We start from the raw sequence: 20,934 nt of genomic DNA on the forward strand, positions 1-20,934 counted from the left end.
GACTGCTTTAGTTGTAGCATCATAATCATCTGGGGTTGATCAAATCAAATTTGTTTAGCAGATGTTATTGCGGTGTAGCGAAATGCTTGTGTTTCTAGCTCCAACAGTGCAGTAATATCTGACAAATAATATCTAACAACACACACAATCTAAAGTAAAGGAATGGAATTAAGAATATTAAAATATTTGGAAGAGCAATGTCAGAGCGGAATAGACTAAGATACAGTAGAATAAGACAGAATACAGGAGGGATGAAAGGTGGGTCCTCCAGAGCTGCCTGTCCTCCATTGCAGACACAATCTCCTCCTACTCCAGTAGTACTCTTTTGTATAGTAGTCATATCAAATGTAAAGGATATAAATAACCATACATTAAATTACACACAGGCCTCTAATTTCATTAAAAGAGCAACACATTTATTCCAGCTGTGATGAAATAGTGGTCTCCTAGGGTTCTCAATGTTCACGTTCAGGATTAAAGTGCAGAATAGTTCACAGCTTGTGTACATTTTTTAAAAATATATAAAGTAAATAAAATGAACCACAATCCCTAAGATATCAAAAATGATGGAGAAGTATGGAAAATATAAATATGATACAGAACAAGCGGAACGTCTCATCATAATAAAACAAAATATCAGCAACGATGTTAAATCCATTCATTATCATCAGGCTTGCACTTGAATTTTATACCAAAAAAATCTGTTCAAACAAACGTGTTGAGTCGAGTTGTTGGCAAGGCTAGCTTTAAAACAAAGGCACAGCATATTGTTCAGCGGTAAGGATCCTTTGCAAAGAAGTGCTGCGGAAACATTCTAATCCATACAAACACATGCTTGACAATAATGTGGCTTTGACAGACATGGTGATACATACACACAAACATGGCAAAGTCCTATACATACTTCAATTGAATTCCCATTATGCCCATTGATTAACACATTAGCAGAAGATGTACATAAGAAAGATATATTTTCTGTACTGATTTTATACTTTGACAGGTAGGTAGAGGACTTCATGCTCATTGGAGGCTTATTGTACTACTGCGATTGTGGCGATTGAATAGGTCAGTAAGTATAACCTTTTCACATTGCTGAGCCATGACAAGCCAAATGGATTTGGCCTTGTTTCGCTTCCACTCTAGTTTCTGGAATCGTTCTGGCAAGGAAAATATCTAGCCAGCGCTATACGGTTCGGCACAATAGTGTGAAAAGGGCACTGCACAAGTACTCTCTTTTGATGACAGACTAACAATGGTTTAACCCTCTCTGGACATCACAGTAAGGTGAAGCAGTCGAGAAGACACAGAACTTCATTCACAAAGGATCGGTCTATAGGCAGCAGGCAGGCCATGGTTATTTCATCCTCTCTGTAGCAAACTAGAATACTTTTTAATAACAAGGCTGAATAGTTTGGACATTTAGAAGGTAGGCCTGCGAGGCATCTCTTTCGTACCCCTCAAAGTTGCATGTTCCATGTTTTTAAAGTTGAGCATATGTCTGAAATGTGAACCAGTTTAGACACAGACATGCTGTGACATTAGCGTTATCTAATAATCAATAATCAATACCTGCAGGCATCAGAATGGCCACCTAACTCTGGTTTGCTACGAAGAAGGAAGAATTTCCCAGGACACATGTTTACAATTGAATTGAAAGGCTCCATCAGTGACTTGCATTCATATTATCAACTAATGTCATTTTATTTCTTTACCACAAGTAATCCAAAATTGAAAGTGCAAATCAAAGTACTCAAATCTATACAAAAAGATTTCAGTCGTTATATATCAAAAGAGATGCTGTGTTTTTTCTTTATTTCGTCTTTTTCCCTGTTTCATTTGTACACTCTTTCCTTACTCTCTTTCTTTCCTTTTTTCCTTTCAATAACAATTTCTGTTTTAAAGTGAAAAGAATAGCTTGGTTTTACAGCAGAAGTGACCGCAGTAGCAAGTACACCATGCAGCTCATCTTCTAGTGCAAAGAGGAATAGAAAAAAAATTTGATGGAAAAAGGACACACGTGTGAGAGAATGAGAGTGACAATGTGTTCAAGAGAAAGATTGACATACAGTAAAATAGATTATTTTCAAGAGAGTGTAGTATGCGATGCACAACGACAGATAGACATATAATATAGCTAATATTTACAGCCAGCAGTTTGTGTGTAAACAGAGGGCCTCCCATAGGGAGCTCCATGTAGAGACTAGGGTTGTGACTAGGTTTGTCTCCAGGACAAAGAGAGGATTGTGGTCAGACAGACACTATGACATGACTGTCTGTCTGTCTCCAACACTTCCCACTACATCTGTCCTGCTACGGATGACTAAAGAGCTCTATAGTAACAACTAACAAATCATCCTCAATTTCTTTTGAGAGGAATAAAGGGTAAATGTGGCTTGGCATATAATGCCAAACTACATAACCTTATTTTTATGTGACTGAGTTGATTCTCTTGTTATGATTACATTCAATTGAGGCGATACCTACGGAGTAGTTATATCCGAGGTCATAGTCAGGGCACTCTCTGGAGTCTAGACCAGATCAAAGGCTGCTGTAAACAAAATAATTTGATATGCAGAGCGATGACAACGGGAGTAAATGGGACACATCATGTGAGAGTGCTTACACTTACAGTGAGGGTAGGTAGGGGTGAGCTAGAACCCTAAGATGCTCTCGTACTTCGTATTAACTTCCTAAAAGCCCCTTATCTCTGTCTGTCACCATGGCATCCCGAGACAGGAAGTCATCATCACTGTTGAAAGGAATCTGCTCCATATCAGCTACTACTGCCTAACTTTTCATTTTTTTCTTCTTCTCCTTAATTTCAACAGGTAGCCCAATAAAAATATAACAATGTAGCATACATTATAAGTATACAAAATATGTCTGTACATTTACAATATTTAAAACATTTACAATATTATAATCACTGGCTACATACAGTACCAGTCAAAGGTTTGGACACACCTACTCATTCAAAGGTTTTTCTTGATTTTTTTTGACTATTTTCTACATTGTAGAATAATAGTGACGACATCAAAACTATGAAATAACACATATGGAATCATGTAATAACCAAAAAAAGTGTTAAATAAATCAAAATATATTTTATATTCTTCAAAGTAGCCTTTGCCTTGATTACAGCTTTGCACAGTCTTGGTATTCTCTCAACCAGCTTCACCTGAAATGCTTTTCCAACAGTGTTGAAGGAGTTCCCACATATGCTGAGCACTTGTTGGCTGCTTCTCCTTCACTCTGCGGTCCAACTCATCCCAAACCATCTCAATTGGGTTGAGGTCAGGTGATTGTGGATGCCAGGTCATTTGATGCAGCACTCCATCACTCTCCTTCTTGGTCAAATAGCCCTTACACAGCCTGGAGGTGTGTTGGGTCATTGTCATAATGAAAAACAAATGATAGTCCCGCAAACCAGATGGGATCGCTGCAGAATGCTGTGGTAGCCATGCTGGTTAAGTGTGCCTTGAGTTCTAAATAAATCACTGACAGTGTCACCAGCAAAGTACCCCTACACCTCCTCCTCCATGATCATCTGTTCACCTACTCTGCGTCTCACAAAGACACAGCGGTGTCCTTTATTAGTGGTTTCTGTGTAGCAAATTGACCATGAAGGCCTGATTCAGTCTCTTCTTAAAATGTTCCGTATTGACTGACCTTCATGTCTTAAAGTAATGATGGAATGTTGTTTCTCTTTGCTTATTCGAGCTGTTCTTGCCATAATATGGACTTGGTCTTTTACCAAATAGGGATATCTTCTGGATACTAACCCTACCGTGTCACAACACAACTGATTGGCTCAAACGCATTAAGAAGGAAAGAAATTCCACAAATTAACTTATAACAAAGCACACCTGTTAATCGAAATGCATTCCAGGTGACTACCTCATGAAGCTGGTTGAGAGAATGCCAAGAGTGTGCAAAGCTGTCATCAAGGCAAAGGGTGGCTAAAATATAAAATATATTTTGATTTGTTTAACACTTTTTTGGTTACTACATGATTCCATATGTGTCATTTCATAGTTTTGATGTCTTCACTAGTATTCTACAATTTAGAAAATAGTAAAAATAAAGAAAAACCCTGGAATGAGTAGGTGTGTCCAAACTTTTGACTGGTACTGTACATTGGGTGGGTTGAGTTTGAATACACAAGATTTCACCTCCACGTGAATGAAATAAGGAGAAAGAGAGTAATAAACTCAAATGAAATAGAAAAATGTACAAAAGGTATGAAAGAAGTCTACCTCAAAGTGAAGTCAGTGCTGCACAGTGAGAGAAGGAACACAGTCATTCATAGACCATGTGTTCTACACTACCAGGGACATCACTTTAAGAATACGTCCCAAATGGCACCCTATAATGCACTACTTTGGTAATACCCTTTGGGACCTGGTCTTAAGCAGTGCACTATAAAGGGAATAGGATGCCATTTGGGACACACAAGTCATCAGTAGAGGGGGAGAGGAGGAGACAACAGACAAGGCTTACTGGACACAGACTGGGCTATTTACAGTCATGCAATGTTTAAAAAGCTTTTTGTTTATGCTCAAAAGCTTTTGCTCGATTATATTCTACATCCGGACTGTGTGTGCGCGCGTCTCAACTAATGTGTTTTGTTTTATCCACATAAAAGGCCCCTTTCTTTAGCATTTCAAAAAGCGGTTTTGATATCATAAAATCAAACCAAAGTCACACAGAGGAACACTTTCAAACACGTTGTTGCACAAATACTCTGGAGGAAGGAGCGCTACCAAGGAGGCTGAAGCATCCTTTCTTCTTTTCTGTTTTAGAGACGTCTGAATATGCTTTAACACCATAAGATAAAGACTACATGAGTGTTAAGATGGATGATTTCACAGCTGGGATTGACTGACACTGCTAGCTAGCAGTTACCAGCCTGACATTCAGCTAAGGTACAGCAATCATCAGACTGAAGCTATGATAGTGGTAATGGTAGTCTGAGTGAGTCTCTCTTGGTTGGAGGTGAATGAGTGAGTGCCTTTAGGCAAGGCTGGCTTTTCCCATCCTCGTTTCCCCCTGAGTCTATACAGCCCATCGACAGCCCACTGTCAGCCTACATGCCCACTGTGACTGCTGTGGCATGAGGAGGTATGTACAGAGCTCCTGCCCCGCCCCTCCCTGGACAGTGCAATACAACTACTCCATTGCCAGAGGTACCGTAGGCTCTACTACCCTCCTCAATGACCACCATAACCCCCTCTCTCTGCCCACTCTCATGGGCTGAGACCAGCAGCATTCCGCTCTGTTCCGGATCCCTTCTACTCCGGAGTCTCGGGGTGCGGGGGCAGGCCGTTTTCGGACCGCATGGCTGTGCAAGCCATGGTGGGAGCGGTGTGGTTTCCCCAGAATGCTTTGTGTAGTGTGTCGAGCTCGGACACCACCGGCAGGCGGATCTCCAGGTGCATCTTCAGGTTCTCCAGCCACTCCTCCAGCTTGGTGAAGGCGGGGCTACAGACAGAAGAGCCAATCAGTCTTAGGCTAGTGATGTCAACCTAGATCACATTTTATTTGTATTTTATTTAACCTTTATTTAACCAGGCAAGTCAGTTAAGAACAAATTCTTATTTACAATGACGGCCTAGCTCGGCCAAACCCCAAACCGGACGACGCTGGGCCAATTGTGCGCCGCCCTATGGGACTCCCAATCACGGCCGGTTGTGATACAGCCTGGAATTGAACCAGGGTCTGTAGTGATGCCTTAGACCGCCGCGCCACTCGGGAGCCCATAAATCAGTTACCATGGAAGTTATGGGACACGAGACTTATAATAAACCAACACTCAACATATATAGTATTATCAAACAATACATATTCCACTCATAAGTAACTTTATAGACAAATACCTGGAAAAGTGTTCCTGTATGCATCATTTGTGTACAGAAGGTAAAGTTTAATCTACACCCCAAAAATCTCACACAGCATGGTGATACATGACTTAGGTCAGTGTCAGACACTTCACACTCACCGTTTCTCAGCATCCAGGTCACAGCAGAGGACAGCCATAGGGAAGAAGGCAGGGGGGCAGTCTGGAGGACAGAAGTGCTCTAAGAAGCCTGTCACATTCAGCCCAAAGTCATGGGCCCTGGGCAAGTAGTCTGGGTCTGCATTCACCCTACCGATGATCTGGAGGGGGAGAGAGAGAGTTCACAGTAAGGAAAGGGCAAAACACACTGTTGTATAGGCTAGGGCAACAACCTCAGACAAGTTATAACACCAGTTATGAAGCTGGATCATTAGTCATAAACTGATATCAGATATCACGACTGCTACCCAGATTCTTATTTAAACTTACAGATGTAGGATCTTAATTTGATCACTATTTTCTTTCATGCACCATAGGAAATGCAATTGAGCTTTGTGATTTTGATAAGTTCACTGAAAACCAACAATAACAGACAGTTATATTAACAGTATTGCACTTTCCATATAGCCTGCTTTTGGCCAGCCTAACCACCAATCAAGCGACATTATGGACTAAACGTTCAAATCCTGTTGCTGCAGGATTATTTTGCTGTGACAATATAGGTCAAATTAAGATCATACATATGTACATCTGACTTATTGTTCTGAGACTCCAGGCCCAGGGGAAAGGCAGTCCCCAATAACAGGGTATACCAAGCATAGAGGGACTGAGGGTATGCCCAATGGGACCCAAGGGACCACCAAAAGAAGCCAGATCAGCTAGCTAGACCACAGGCAGTCCCTGTCCCTGTCAGTCACCCACCACATAAAGAGAACTTCCCCTCTGTAATTCTGCCTCTGTAGAGTCCCTGGCTAATGGCGTCCATGTGGAGATAGACCCACTGCATCTCTCACTGCAGCGTTATTTTAACGTTTTAACAGAGCAGTTCAGCCCATTGCTGCTGTGACCAACCTTAATGGTTACCATGCTGCTTGGTTGGTCTCTCACTCTCCTTCTCTCTCTACTTTAAGATAACTCAAAAGGATTTAATGAGGAACACGAATACGTCTGACTATTGTTTCCATTTTGTTTCCATATTCTGCTGTCATGGGCACTCACCTCACAAAGCATGATCCCGAAGGAAAAGATGTCCACCTTTTCATCATAGCTTTTCCCTGTGAGAGAAGACATTCCAAGTAAAACATGAGGTTATTCGTTTCCGAGTACTGACATAATGTATTACAGTATGTGGTGTTGAAACAACTGAAGAATTCACATTTTTCTGTTTAAAATCCATTTAGTTGAGTCATTCGATTTAAGTGCATTTCAAGCAATGGTGGTTAAAACAGGTCAACCCTGAACACCCACATACCGTGGATCATCTCCGGGGCCATCCAGTAGGGGTTGCCCACTACAGTGTATCTCTTCCTGCGGTCAGGCTTCTTCTGCAGGAGACTCTTGTCCTGGATCTTGTCTTCCACCATCAGCCGAGCCAGCCCAAAGTCTGCCACCACCACACTGTTATTCTACAGGGAGACAGAGAGGGGACAAACAGAGCAGACAGTCATCCATACGTGATCAGAGTGAGCAGCTGAACGTTGTACGCTAGAAAACACTTGGTTTGTCATTTTTGATTAAAACAAAATCGCTATTCATTAAATACGAATACCGAACTTTTAACAGCTAGGACCTCTATTTCTTGTCTCGGAATCCTGCTTAACAGACAGGTTGAAGCATGCTTGACTGAGACGCTAAACTGCTAGCCATCAAGATAACGAAGTTGGTACCAGATTAGTTTTGCAATGGAGCCCTCTTGTAGGAGTTGTATCTACTACCCTTTGTTTCGAGATAAACCGGATCACTCGGAGTTCCAATGCAGCAATTGTTTACTTGCCAAGGATTATAGGCTTGAGGTGGCTTCCTTGATCACGCAGGTCGCTAGCCTACGTAAGAAACTGGGGAAAACGTAGAGTGGAATGGTTCAATTCTCTACACTGGTGGCTGGAAGGCGTTTTCTCCGCCTTGTCGTTTGTTATCAGACTGGCCGGTGTTGCCCAGAGCTCCCCATCTGATAGCGGTGTCGAAGGAGCACAGCATTAGGAGCAAGGCAATCAACGATGGTCGCATGTCATGAGCCGTGGAAGCCCCAACAAGAGGCCCGGAGTGGATACAAACAACTAATAGTTTTGACGTCCTGGAGCCTGATCTTCCTGCACCTTTGGGGGTGCCTGTGTTTGGGCCGCAGTGCCTACTACTACAATTTCGAAGTTGACATCGGCAGCCTTCCGTCCCTGCTCTGGATCGAGCAGGGCTTCTCCATCTGTCGGAGGCCTGCAGCAGGCGCCGAGAGCAACGGGCTTAAGTTATCCTGCCTCTCGCCTGTCCATAAAGGGTCCTCTGAATCCTGTGAAGCGTGGGACTTTGGCAGATTTCCTCGTCCTTCTCGCCAGCCGTGATTTTGGGCAGCACCATGGTAAGAAATGTGACTGCTCCTGGTGCAAAAACAATGTCCTATCCCGGAGTTCGAGTAAATTACATTACTAAGCTGCTCCCTAATGTACTACGTCAGGACATGGCCATCGATTCTATCGTAGGTAATGGGGGTGTTAATGACATTATGAAGGGCAGCTCTGAACAGTTGAAACTGGATTTTAAAGAGCTGATTGACTCTCTGCTAGACACCCACAAAAGACCCATCATATCTGGCCCTGTGCCCTCTCAGAATCATGGCATGGAACGCTTTAGCAGGATTTTATCTTCACAACTGGCTATGTGATTATTGCAGCTCAATGGGTGTAACTTTTGTTGACAATTTCAATACCTTTTGGAAACAAAACACGTTTTATAAGGAGGATGGGATCCACTCAAATCATTTGTGTTCCTGGATCCTTTCACAGCATTATAAGGCTGCATTGAGACAATGACTTATCAATGACCCAAGCCCAGCTCAGCTAATCCCTACCATTGTGTCGCTCAGCAAATGTACATTACACCAGGGGCATTTGGTAGACACAATGTATGTAACCTAATTTGTCCCTCTAACTGCCCTGAATGCCTCTGCTGATCCTAGAGCTATTGAGCTATTGTATGCAGTAATCATGTGCCTATGAACCAGATTTATACTGTTAGCACTGTGTGCAGCTCACCCTGCACTAACATAAATAACATGAGCAAATGTACTTATGCTAAGCTTCCCGGTAATGCAATAAAAACAAGCATCCCAGAAGAAAGTGCTGAAAATAGACCCACGTCAACATATGTAGCTTAAGAAACAAGGTTCATGAAATCAATCATTTGCTAGTAACAGATGACATTCATATTCTGACCATCTCTGAAACTCACTTAGATAAAATCTTTGATGATACAGTGGTGGCAATACAAGGTTATAACATTTAAAGAAAATATAGAAATGCCAATTGTGGAGGTGTTGCTGTTTATATTCAGAACCACATTCCTGTAAAGATTAGAGAGGATCCCATGTTAAATACTGTTGAAGTAATATGGCTACAGGTTTATCTGCCTCATGTAAAGCCCATTCTGGTGGGAAGCTGCTATAGACCACCAAGTCCTAACAGTCAGTATCTGCATATCTGAGTGAAATGCTTGATAATGTATGTGATATCAACAGAGAGGTATATTTTCTGGGTGATTTAAATATTGACTGGCTTTCATCAAGCTGCACAATCAAGAAAAAGCTTCAAACTGTAACCAGTGCCTGTAACCTGGTTCAGGTTATCAGTCAACCTACCAGGGTAGTTACAAACAACACAGGAATGAAATCATGAACATGTATTGATCACATCTTTACTTATGCTGCAGAAATGAGCTTGAAAGCAGTATCCAGATCCATCAGACGTGTAAGAATCGACGTTGGAGACGAGAAGCAGATACAGGGAGTGAACATTTAATGAAACACGGACATGAAACAGAACAGGAAGTACATCTGGACAGGGGGAAAATAACGACATCCATGCTGACACGGGGAACAAAACTGAGGAACAGACAGATATAGAGGGGGCAATCAACAACGTGAAGGAGTCCAGGTGAGTCCAATGAGCGCAGATGTGCGTAATGATGGTGACAGGTGTGCGTGATGAAGGGCAGCCTGGCGCCCTCGAGGGGAAGCGGGAGCAGGCGTGACAGGATGTAGTGATCACAATCTAGTAGCCATATCTAGGAAAACCAAAGTTCCAAAGGCTGGGCCTAATATAGTGTATAAGAGGTCATACAATACGTTTTGTAGTGATTCCTATGTTGTTGATGTAAAGAATATTTGTTGGTCTGTGGTGTGTAAAGAGGAGCAAACAGACACTGCATTTGACACATTTATGAAATTGCTTATTCAATTTACTAACAAGCATGCACCTATTAAGAAAATGACTGTCAAAACAGTTAAATCCCATTGAATTGATGAGGAATTGAAAAATTGTATGGTTGAGAGGGAGGAGGCAAAAGGAATGGCAAATAAGTCTGGCTGCACAACTCATTAGCAAACATATTGCAAATTGAGAAATCATGCGACAAACTGAATAAAAAGAAGAAGAAACTACACTATGAAACAAAGATAAATGACAAAGAATAATAGTAAAAAGCTTTGGAGCACCCTAAATAACATTTTTGGGAAAAAAGGAAAACTCAGCTCAATCATTCATTGAATCAGATGGCTCATTCATCGCAAAACCAAATGATATTGCCAAATACCTCAATGATTTTTTCATTGGCAAGATTAGTAAACTTAGGCATGAAAAGCTGACACAACACATCCAAGTATATCTGACCAAATTATGAAAGAAAATAATTCTAATTTAGAATTCCGTAAAGTGAGTGTGGAAGAGGTGAAAAAAATGATTGTTGTCTATCAACAATGACAAGCCCCCGGGGTCTGACAATTACTGAGGATAATAGCGGATGATATTGCCACTCCTATTTGCCATATTTTCAATTTAAGCCTACTAGAATGTGTGTGACCCCAGGCTTGGAGGGAAGCAAAAGTCATTCCGCTACCTAAGACTAGTAAAGCCCCCTTTACTGGCTCAAAATGGCCGACCAATCAGCCTGTTATCCTTAGTAAACTCCTGGGAAAAAATGGTGTTTGACCAGGTACAATGCTATTTTAGAGTAAACAAATTGACAACAAATGTTCAGCATGCTTATAGGGAAGGACATTCAACAAGCATAGCACTTACACAATGACTGATGATTGGCTGAGAGAAATTGATGACAAAAATATTGTGGGGGCTGCTTTTGACATTATCGATCATAGTCTGTTGCTGGAAAAACTTATGTGTTATGGCTTTACACCCCCTGCTATGTGGATAAAGAGTTACCTGTCTAACACAGAGGGTGTTCTTTAATGGAAGCCTCTCCAACATAATCCAGGTAGAATCAGGAATTCCCCAGGGCAGCTGTCTAGGCCCATTACTTTTTTCAATCTTTACTAATGATATGCCACTGGCTTTGAGTAAAGCCAGTGTGTCTATGTATGCAGATTACTCAACACTATACATGTCAGCTACTACAGCGACTGAAATGACTGCAACGCTTAACAAAGATTTGCAGTTAGTTTCAGAGTGGGTGGCAAGGAATAAGTTAGTCCTAAATATTTCTAAAACTAAAAGCATTGTATTTGGGACAAATCAATCACTAAACCCTAAATCTCAACTAAATCTTGTAAATAATAATGTGGAAATTGAGCAAGTTGAGGTGACTAAACTGATTGGAGTAACCTTGGACTGTAAACTGTCATGGTCAAAACATATTGATACAACAGTAGCTAGGATAGGGAGAAGTATGTCCATAATAATCCGCTGCTCTACCTTCTTAACAGCACTATCAACAAGGCAGGTCCTACAGGGCCTAGTTTTGTCGCACCTGGACTACTGTTCAGTCGTGTGGTCAGGTGCCACAAAAAGGGGTTTAGGAAAATTGCAATTGGCTCAGAACTGTCGGCACAGCTGGCCCTTGGATGAACACAAAGAGCTAATATGAATAATATGCCTGTCAAATCGGTCCTGGCTCAAAGTGGAGGAGAGATTGACTTCATCACTACTTGTATTTATGAGAGGTATTGACATGTTGAATGCACCAAGCTGTCTGGTTGAACTACTGGCGCACAGCTCGGACACCCATGCATACCCCACAAGACATTCCACAAGAGGTCTCTTCACAGTCTCCAAGTCCAGAACAGACTATGGGAGGCGCACAGTACTACATAGAGCCATGACAACAAGGAACTCTATTGCGCATCAAGTAACACATGCAAACAGTAAAATTACATTTTAAAAACAGATAAAAATACACCTTATCGAACTGTGGGGACTGTGAAGGAACACAAACATAGGCACAGACACATGCATACACACACACGATAACATACGCACTATAAACACACGTACACATGGATTTTGTACTGTAGATATGTGGTAGTGGTGGAGTAGGGGCCTGAGGGCACACAGTGTGTTGTGAAATCTGTGAATGTATTGTAATGTTTTTGAAATTGAATAACAAAATACTATCAACACCAGCCCAAAGTCTGCCACCACCACACTGTTATTCTAAAGGGAGACAGAGGACACACAGACAGAGTCATATCTGCTGCATCACAATACTTAGAATACCAAACACACTGCAAACCTACCTACAAGACTATACATCTTACCACAGACATAAAGACACATGCCAGATAGAGAGAGAGAGCGAGAGAGAGAGAGCACACTCAACAACATAGAGGAATAAAGAGAGTGAATACTATGACTGTTGACTTTGAGAGGTACAAACACTACCGTACAGTACTTTACCCTAACAAAGGTTTCTCTGTGTCTAACGTCAATACATCTCCATTGTCACATCTCTTTCAATGAGAGACAAACCTGTATGTGATCTAGATCTTAATCCTCAAAGAAAACACGCACCCTTGAGAGCGAACACACCTCACATCTCTGTACTCACCTCTCTGACAAGACAGTTGTATGAGTTCAGGTCACGGTGGATTATGTTCATGGAGTGCAGATATGACTGGAAGACAGAAAGAGAGAGGGATGGAAAGAGAGAGAGAGTGAAAGAAAGAAAACAAGAGAATTAGGTATTAAGCCTAAACCTCAAACCAGTGCCTAGTGGAACAAATGTGCATTGTTCTTCTTTCAAACCCTTGGCAGAGTATAGCCTTTGTACATTCACTAATCTACAGTCATGTGCTATATTCATCACTGTAAACCCAAATCAAAGGCAACACACTATGACTACCCATGATGCCCTAAACCAGAAGGAATTCAAGCTGTAATTTTCATATAGGGAAAATCTGCTACACATGTGAACAACACTGCTGCTTACACTTCCTCTAGATCTCCACTGGAGGGCAATGTGAGCATGGTTAGTTTGACTGCACTGTGTGTGTTATTCTATTCACCACCACTGCACTGCAGTTTCTCTGATTGCAGCAGTGAACACTGGTGCCCTGGTCCTGACAAGACCCACAGTGTACACTAGCTTCTAATCTGTTTTTGGTTTTATTCTAGAGGCATTCTATACATTCTATTAGGCATGGATCATTCACTCACCATCCCTGCAGCGATGTCTTTAGCAAAGCTCACTCTCTGATTCCAAGGGTAGTTGGTATCCTGTTAGTAAGACAAACCAAGGATAGAATCAGACTCTGGATGTTTCACAGAACATAAACACCAGTGATTAAAACTAAAGAGAGGCTCTCTAATCCTAATCCTGTATCCTCTGATGACTCTGAGACACAATGTACAACACGCAACTATGCACTCATGGGGACACAGCCACCCAACCACACACACACAACCTGGTGCAGTGGCACACCCATACAGAAGTGCACGCAACAAAGTACTAAAATCCCACACAGACAGACACACACAGACAGACACACCACCGTTACCATTTTCTTAATGATCTCCCTCAGGGTTCCTCCTTTGATGTACTCTGCGATGAAGTTGAGTCTCTTGTCTTTGTAGAGGACACCTATAAACTTCAGCACGTTGGGGTGCTCCAGACAACGCATCACCTTCACCTGGAGAGGGAGGAGGGTACACATTTTAAGGCATAGAAGATACTTTAGGTTTAAATGTGGGACCTTTGTTAGTTATTGAACCCCTATTTAGCGCTACAGTCCAGGAGTTGTCCGAGTCCTGACTCCTCATAAAGACCAATCATCTAGGAGCTGGTGGGAGTGGTTGTGTGGGTTTAGTAAAAGCAGTAGTTAGATGAACTGGGTGGGTAGCTACATAATTAGTGAAAGACCTCCTTGTCTCCCGCCCTGAGGGTCTTTGTGAGATGGACATTCCTCCTTCTAGACTTTGATTTTAGTCTATAACCATTTCCTCCTGGTCTAAACATATAAGATGTCTCCTCTCCTATCATTAACTTGACATAATTGTAACAAGAAACAGGAATAATACGTGGTTATTACAGCTTCCCAAAGAGAGAAAAACTGATTAGGTCCTAAAGGAGGTAAACATTACATAAGCTACTCTGAAGTCAAGGGAAGGGAGGGAGACAACTCTTTTGAAGGCTTTGATTTAAAATGGGCACCAAGGCTCAAAAGGCCAACGGTTTTAAAAAGGACTACCATGTCTCTAACATAAGGGCAAGACTCCAATCCATCACACAACTTAAAAAACGTCTTGAACTCAGGAAACCATTCCCAAGGCGGTGTTTGTGATGTGTGTGATTAGTTTGCGTGAGAGTGGAGCCCTTCCTTTGTAATTGGAGTGTTATGCAGGCAGGGCACTAATAAAAACAGTTATAAAACAAACCCCAGTCTGCCTTCCTCTAGCTGTTTGTTTGTTGGTGGGCGGTCGTGGCCTGTTGTTTTAACTGCTTACAGAGTTATTAAAGGGACTACGGGTGTTAACCTGCACATCTCAGTTTTCACACAGTGTTTCCTGAAGAGGAGAGTAGAATGCAGGGTAGAATAGTGTATTTGTATGTGTGCACACGTGTGGCGAGTGTGCATTTGATTGTCGATGTGAGTGTCTGTGTATCTGGGACGGATGCGGCAAAGGGTGTATACCTCTAATGACTATCTGTCCACCCTTCACAGCCTAATTAGGGTGGGGTACTTTTTACGAGGTGTAGTGGTGTGTATGACTGTCATCTAAACATGACATTCAGAGCTTGATAAACTACACTCTGTGGTAAACCTAGACCAGCAATGTTATCAATAGTGGCCAGGGTTAGAAACATGGTCTGTGATCTCTGTCACTGAACTAAGCCAAAGCATTGTTCTTGACGATACATGTTCTGTAGATGCGTAGCACAGGATTGTACTGTCCTTAGAAGAAGTGGGAGCTCTTTGGGACAAGCACAGAGATTGTCATTGCGTGTGGTGGTTCAAATCATTGGAATAAAGGAAAGAGATGGATGGTGTACCTTCATAAACCTTTAATATATAAGGCTTATCTAAAATCATTCATAAGCAAATTGAATTTAGAATCTCAATGTATCTCCTGATTTGACCCCGTTGAACCCTGATGGTGACACATCAACAAAGGCAAAAGAAGTCAAGGTTGAAAGAGTGATGTCACCCACTTCTTTTAGGAATGACCTCTGTGTCTCGTCATCGAAACGAATCAGCTCCTTCATCACCATCACCTCCCCTGTCTCTCTGTGGGTCACCTGCAGAAACACACACACACCGTGATGTCATCAGCCTGCGCCACAGGGCATGGGGGTACTTTCCGTTCAAAGCTAATTTCACCCCAACAGGTAAACTCTGGGAATCTGGGAATAAAAACCCTGGATATATATGTGGTCTCCCTCTCAAAGCGGATATTTACCCCTTGCTTGAGTGCATCTTCCAAGCAGCAGATGCACACATAGGCTACTGTACTTTCTGGTTTCATCTGAGACCATTCTGTAAAGCATCTCAATGCTGCCATCTTCTGGAACTTTTGAACACAGAATATACTGCTCCTACGCAGTAACATTTTACACACATTCAGTAGTGTGAAGTGGGATTTTTAACCTGTTTAGGATAGGGGGCAATATTTTCACGGCCGGATAAAAAACGTACCCGATTTAATCTGGTTATTACTCCTGCCCAGAAACTAGAATATGCATATAATTATTTGATTTGGATAGAAAACACCCTAAAGTTTCTAAAACTGTTTGAATGGTGTCTGTGAGTATAACAGAACTCATATGGCAGGCCAAAACCTGAGAAGATTCTATATGGGAAGTGCCCTGTCTGACCATTTCTTGGCCTTCTATAGCCTCTTTATCGAAAATAGAGGAACTCTGCTGTAACGTGACATTTTCTAAGGCTCCCATAGGCTCTCAGAAGGCGCCAGAACGGGAAATGATAACTCTGCAGTCCCTGGGTGAAAAACAGTAAGGCTTTTGGAAAGTGGTCGTTCTGAGAACAATGACACTGGTGCGCATGTGAAGACTCCATTTTCTATTTTCAGTGTTTGAACGAAAACAAGGTCTCCCGGTTGGAATATTATCGCTATTTTACGAGAAAAATCGCATAAAAATTGATTTTAAACAGCATTTGACATGCTTCGAAGTACGGTAATGGAATATTTTGATTTTTTTTGTCACGATACGCGCCGGCGCGTCACCCTTCGGATAGTGTCTTGAACGCAAGAACAAAACGCAGCTATTTGGATATAACTATGGATTATTTGGACCCAAAACAACATTGGGTGTTGAAGTAGAAGTCCTGGGAGTGCATTCTGATGAAGAACAGCAAAGGTAATCCAGTTTTTCTTATAGTAAAATCTGAGTTTGATGAGTGCCAAACTTGGTGGGTGTCAAAATAGCTAGCCATGATGGCCGGGCTATCTACTCAGAATATTGCAAAATGTGCTTTCACCGAAAAGCTATTTTAAAATCGGACACCGCGATTGCATAAAGGAGTTCTGTGTCTATAATTCTTAAAATAATTGTTATGTTTTTGTGAACGTTTATCGTGAGTAATTTAGTAAATTCACCGGAAGTTTTCGGTGGGTATGCTAGTTCTGAACGTCACATGCTAATGTAAAAAGCTGGTTTTTGATATAAATATGAACTTGATTGAACAAAACATGCATGTATTGTATAACATAATGTCCTAGGAGTGTCATCTGATGAAGATCATCAAAGGTTAGTGCTGCATTTAGCTGTGGTTTTGGTTTTTGTGACATTATATGCTAGCTTGAAAAATGGGTGTGTGATTATTTCTGGCTGGGTACTCTCCTGACATAATCTAATGTTTTGCTTTCGTTGTAAAGCCTTTTTGAAATCGGACAATGTGGTTAGATAAAGGAGAGTCTTGTCTTTAAAATGGTGTAAAATAGTCATATGTTTGAAAAATTGAAGTTTTGGGATTTTTGAGGTGTTTGTAATTCGCGCCACGCTCTATCATTGGATATTGGTGAGGCGTTCCGCTAGCGGAACATCTAGATGTAAGAGGTTTTAAGGTGTTGGAATTGTCTCCCAAAATGAAATGCTTTTCCAAGGTCATCTTTATCAGAGAGGACAGTTGAACAGACAATGTCCATGTCATAAGGTTGGTGTGTTTACCTTGATGGCCTGTCCAAAGCAGCCTTTTCCCAGCACCTCTCCATGGATGAGGTCTGAGGGCCGGAAGATCCGGTGCATGCGACTGTTGGAGACGACCCGCAGTGACTCGGAGCGGTTAATGTCCTTCCTCTGAGAGAGAGGGGACGCTGCGTTACTGGAGCACGGAGACTTATCAATACTGTAGCTCCGCCTGGAGAGAGAGGGGGAGAGAGGGAGAGAGAGATACAAGAAGGAAGGGAGTGAGAGGTGGAGAGAAGGAATAAGAGAAAGATGGAACAGACGAAGAAAAATAAATCATCAGCCTCACAGGATCACTGATGGGCATCCATACTGCCCTTCACAGTGTTAAATGATGCTGCCAACCCTGTCATAAGGCATCAGTCTAGCATCTACTACCGTTATATACTAATTATGAAATTGGAGCGACAGCGTGACTACAGTTAGACATTGCTCATCCATTTCGCTGGAGAGCTGAAATAATGTAATGTATGTCAGCCCACACATTTGCACCAATAAAATGTAATTCATGTAAGCTAATTATGTCTAAAATGTGTTTAGTACACGTTGAATGCTTTTATTTCTGCATACATTTATTTAGCTGAAGATTTCATATAAATCTGTATTTTGTTGCGTATTTCTTTCATTTTCTATCCTATTCATACTGTACTTGAAATAAACCAAAACACCATGTCCAAAACAGCATGTATTTGTGCATCTGTAAATATCACTGAGATTAGTCCTTACGTGATCATGCGTGAGCGTAGGTTATTGATGTCTGGGTGTGGGGGTTGGGTGATGGGGAGGATGGGGCTGGGACCGCCAGACAGAGGAGTGATCAGGGGTCCGTCCACCGTCTCCCCCTCTGAACCCCCCTGGTCGTGGGGGTCGTGCTCTATGGTCAACTGGAGCAGACGACTGGTCTCCTGGATGAGCAGGTCAATCTGGTGGAGCGGAGGAAAAATATGATCAGTTTAGCATTAGAATGTAACATAACATGTAGAATCTAGCATAAAATATAGCGTAGCATGGCTAAGAGTGTTCATGTTTTGGTGGAGTGAATGAGATTGCCTCCTAGTGTCTATCAACTCCATGTTCTGTAGATTAAACATGAGTAAGGACTTAAACTTAGATCTTCTAACATCAAGCCTTGAATTTCATTAACATCTCACTAATATTGATGTCTAACAGCAACACAGGTAGAAGAGATGTCAGTTAGGTTACCTCATCGAGAGGAACATTCCTGATGGGTGTTCCGTTGATCTCCAGGATCCGGTCTCCGACATGTATGGAGTTCTTCACATCTGGACTGATCAACTCAGAGTCCACCCTGGAGAAGGAATGAGAGAACACCGATAAGCAGTTGGACACAGATTTAACCTCGATATCCATCTTTCTCCCATTACATTAGCCGAGGCATTACATCATAAGTCTAGGAAGTATGACAGCGTGAGACTTTAGAAAATCTAACATGTACAGAATGGTATACTGGTCCACTGGAAAGATAAAAGACCGGACTGCGTATATACTGCTAGATCCTTTCCATCTCTTTAGTTGTACAAGGACATGGGTATAGTATTTAATCTACCCTGGATTTAAATAACAATGTCCTCTCTTTCCCTCACTTCCATTCTGTGCTTTTCTCTGACTTCCATGTCTCCTGTTCATTCATCTCCAATCCTTCTGTTAGCCTCCCCATCCATTCCCCCCTCGCTTCTTCCCTCCCCCAATCCATCCCTCCCTTGGAGTATTTATTACAATTCTTAATTAAACCAGGAAGTCCCACTGACATAAGGAATAATCTTTTCCCTCTCTTGCTCCCCCTCTCTCTTTCCCTATCCCTCCTTATCTCCACCCTCCCATTGCCTACCTACCCCCCTCTCTCTCCTTCCATCCCTCCTACCCCCCTCATCCTTCCTCTATACTCACTGTGACACCCTGACAGTGTGTTCAGGGCCGTAGCCGTTGGGACTGAGAGGGCTGAGAGGCTGGTCGATGGCGACTGAGATCCCTCTCCGCCCGTCTGTGGAGGCTGGGATGGACACCAGGGTCACCGTGTGAGGGATCCTGGAGCATGGTGAGTCTGACAGGGACACAGGCGTCACAATGGTTTGGTAGTAACAGTGGCCACTGTGGAGGGAGAAGGGGCAGAGACGCAGGGGGAGGTCAGCATAGATAGAATAGACAAGTGTACGAATATCCGTAATGCTATATTAATACAGAAAAATAACAATGAAAATATAATTTGTTCTTATACACAATGGCATTTACACATATTACACTTTTTATTTTGGACATACTACGCTACCATTCAAAAGTTTGGGGTCACTTAAAAATGTCCTTGTTTTTATAAAAGCACATTTTTTGTCCATTAAAATAACATCAAATTGGTCAGAAATACAGTGTAGATATTGTTAATGTTGTAAATGACTATTGTAGCTGGAAACGTCTGATTTTTAATGAGGACAAGTACATTAGAGTGTCTAGTTTGAGAAACCGACGCCTCAACTGGCAGCTTCATTAAATAGTACCCGCAAAACACCAGTCTCAACGTCAACAGTGAAGAGGCAACTCCAGGATTCTGGCCTTCCAATTTGTAAGTCGCTCTGGATAAGAGCGTCTGCTAAATGACTTAAATGTAAATGTATTTTAATGGACAAAAAATGTGCTTTTCTTTCAAAAACAAGGACATTTCTAAGTGACCCCAAACTTTTGAACGGTAGTGTAAGTGATCATTTACATTTCTGTGTGTATCACCTGATAGAATGAAATAATATTCTAACATTGTGCCAGAATGTCAAGTGGCAGAATAATGATCTAGTTAACCTCCCATCACAAACACACATCCATTCAGAGCTCACAGGACAATGACTGCTTGCATTTCAACATCCCTTCCTCCCTCCTCGTGTCAGGGTGTGTGTGTGTGTGTGTGTGTGTGTGTCATACAGTACCCCCTTCCTTACCTCATGTCCGTTGCTTCTCTATCCACCACTACCGTTATTTCCACATTTCTATTTCTGCTTTGGGCTACAGTGGCCAGGCTGCACAGCACTGGTGTTACTGTAATAACGTTTTGAACAAATTATAACCTCTCGTCTCCAAGACAAATAATGACCTTCCCTTGAGTCTACTGAATCTCTACACCCTATTAGCACTGACTGAAATATATGAGGATCATTTTATAAATACAGTTGTATGATCACTATAATGTACCAGTATAGTTTGGACCTCTCCACCAGTGCGTAGGTGTCTCCATCTCCGATGAAGGCTCTGCAGTTCAGACAGGTGAAGCATTCTGGGTGGTACTTCTGTTCCCCTGCGACCTAGAAGACACACGCAGAGGGAGGGGTCAGGGTAGGATTCCTAGGTAGGGTTAAGAGTCAGCTAAACAACTTCTTTTCATCCTTTTATTCAACCTTTATTTTAGCAGGTCGGTCAATTGCAAACCAAATTATTCTCTTGCAATGACCACCTGT

At 42.0% G+C, this 20,934-nt stretch overlaps 1 protein-coding gene across 4 annotated transcripts in view; it reads right to left on the reverse strand.

The window, feature by feature from the left end:
* Positions 1-394: 394 nt before the first annotated feature.
* LOC106612833 (LIM domain kinase 1) overlaps positions 395-20,934 on the reverse strand; it is an 84,564-nt gene continuing 64,024 nt past the window's right edge. For 3 of the 4 annotated variants that reach the window (XM_014214385.3, XM_014214386.3, XM_014214388.3), the window contains 13 exons: positions 20,672-20,781; positions 19,388-19,588; positions 18,683-18,788; positions 18,206-18,402; positions 17,462-17,651; positions 15,485-15,571; positions 13,833-13,964; positions 13,492-13,551; positions 12,884-12,949; positions 7,308-7,461; positions 7,055-7,110; positions 5,999-6,156; positions 395-5,481 (listed from right to left, as the gene is read on the reverse strand). In XM_014214385.3, coding sequence (XP_014069860.1) covers positions 5,292-5,481; positions 5,999-6,156; positions 7,055-7,110; positions 7,308-7,461; positions 12,884-12,949; positions 13,492-13,551; positions 13,833-13,964; positions 15,485-15,571; positions 17,462-17,651; positions 18,206-18,402; positions 18,683-18,788; positions 19,388-19,588; positions 20,672-20,781 — 1,707 coding nt within the window. In that variant the 3' untranslated portion in view covers positions 395-5,291. Of the gene's footprint in view, positions 5,482-5,998; positions 6,157-7,054; positions 7,111-7,307; positions 7,462-7,484; positions 12,490-12,883; positions 12,950-13,491; positions 13,552-13,832; positions 13,965-15,484; positions 15,572-17,461; positions 17,652-18,205; positions 18,403-18,682; positions 18,789-19,387; positions 19,589-20,671; positions 20,782-20,934 lie in introns of those variants that run through there. The other variant, XM_045724595.2, reaches the window with a different exon arrangement.

Source organism: Salmo salar, chromosome 09 (assembly GCF_965601325.2).
Source record: "Salmo salar chromosome 09, fSalSal1, whole genome shotgun sequence".
In the NCBI taxonomy this organism is placed as follows: Eukaryota; Metazoa; Chordata; class Actinopteri; order Salmoniformes; family Salmonidae; genus Salmo; species Salmo salar.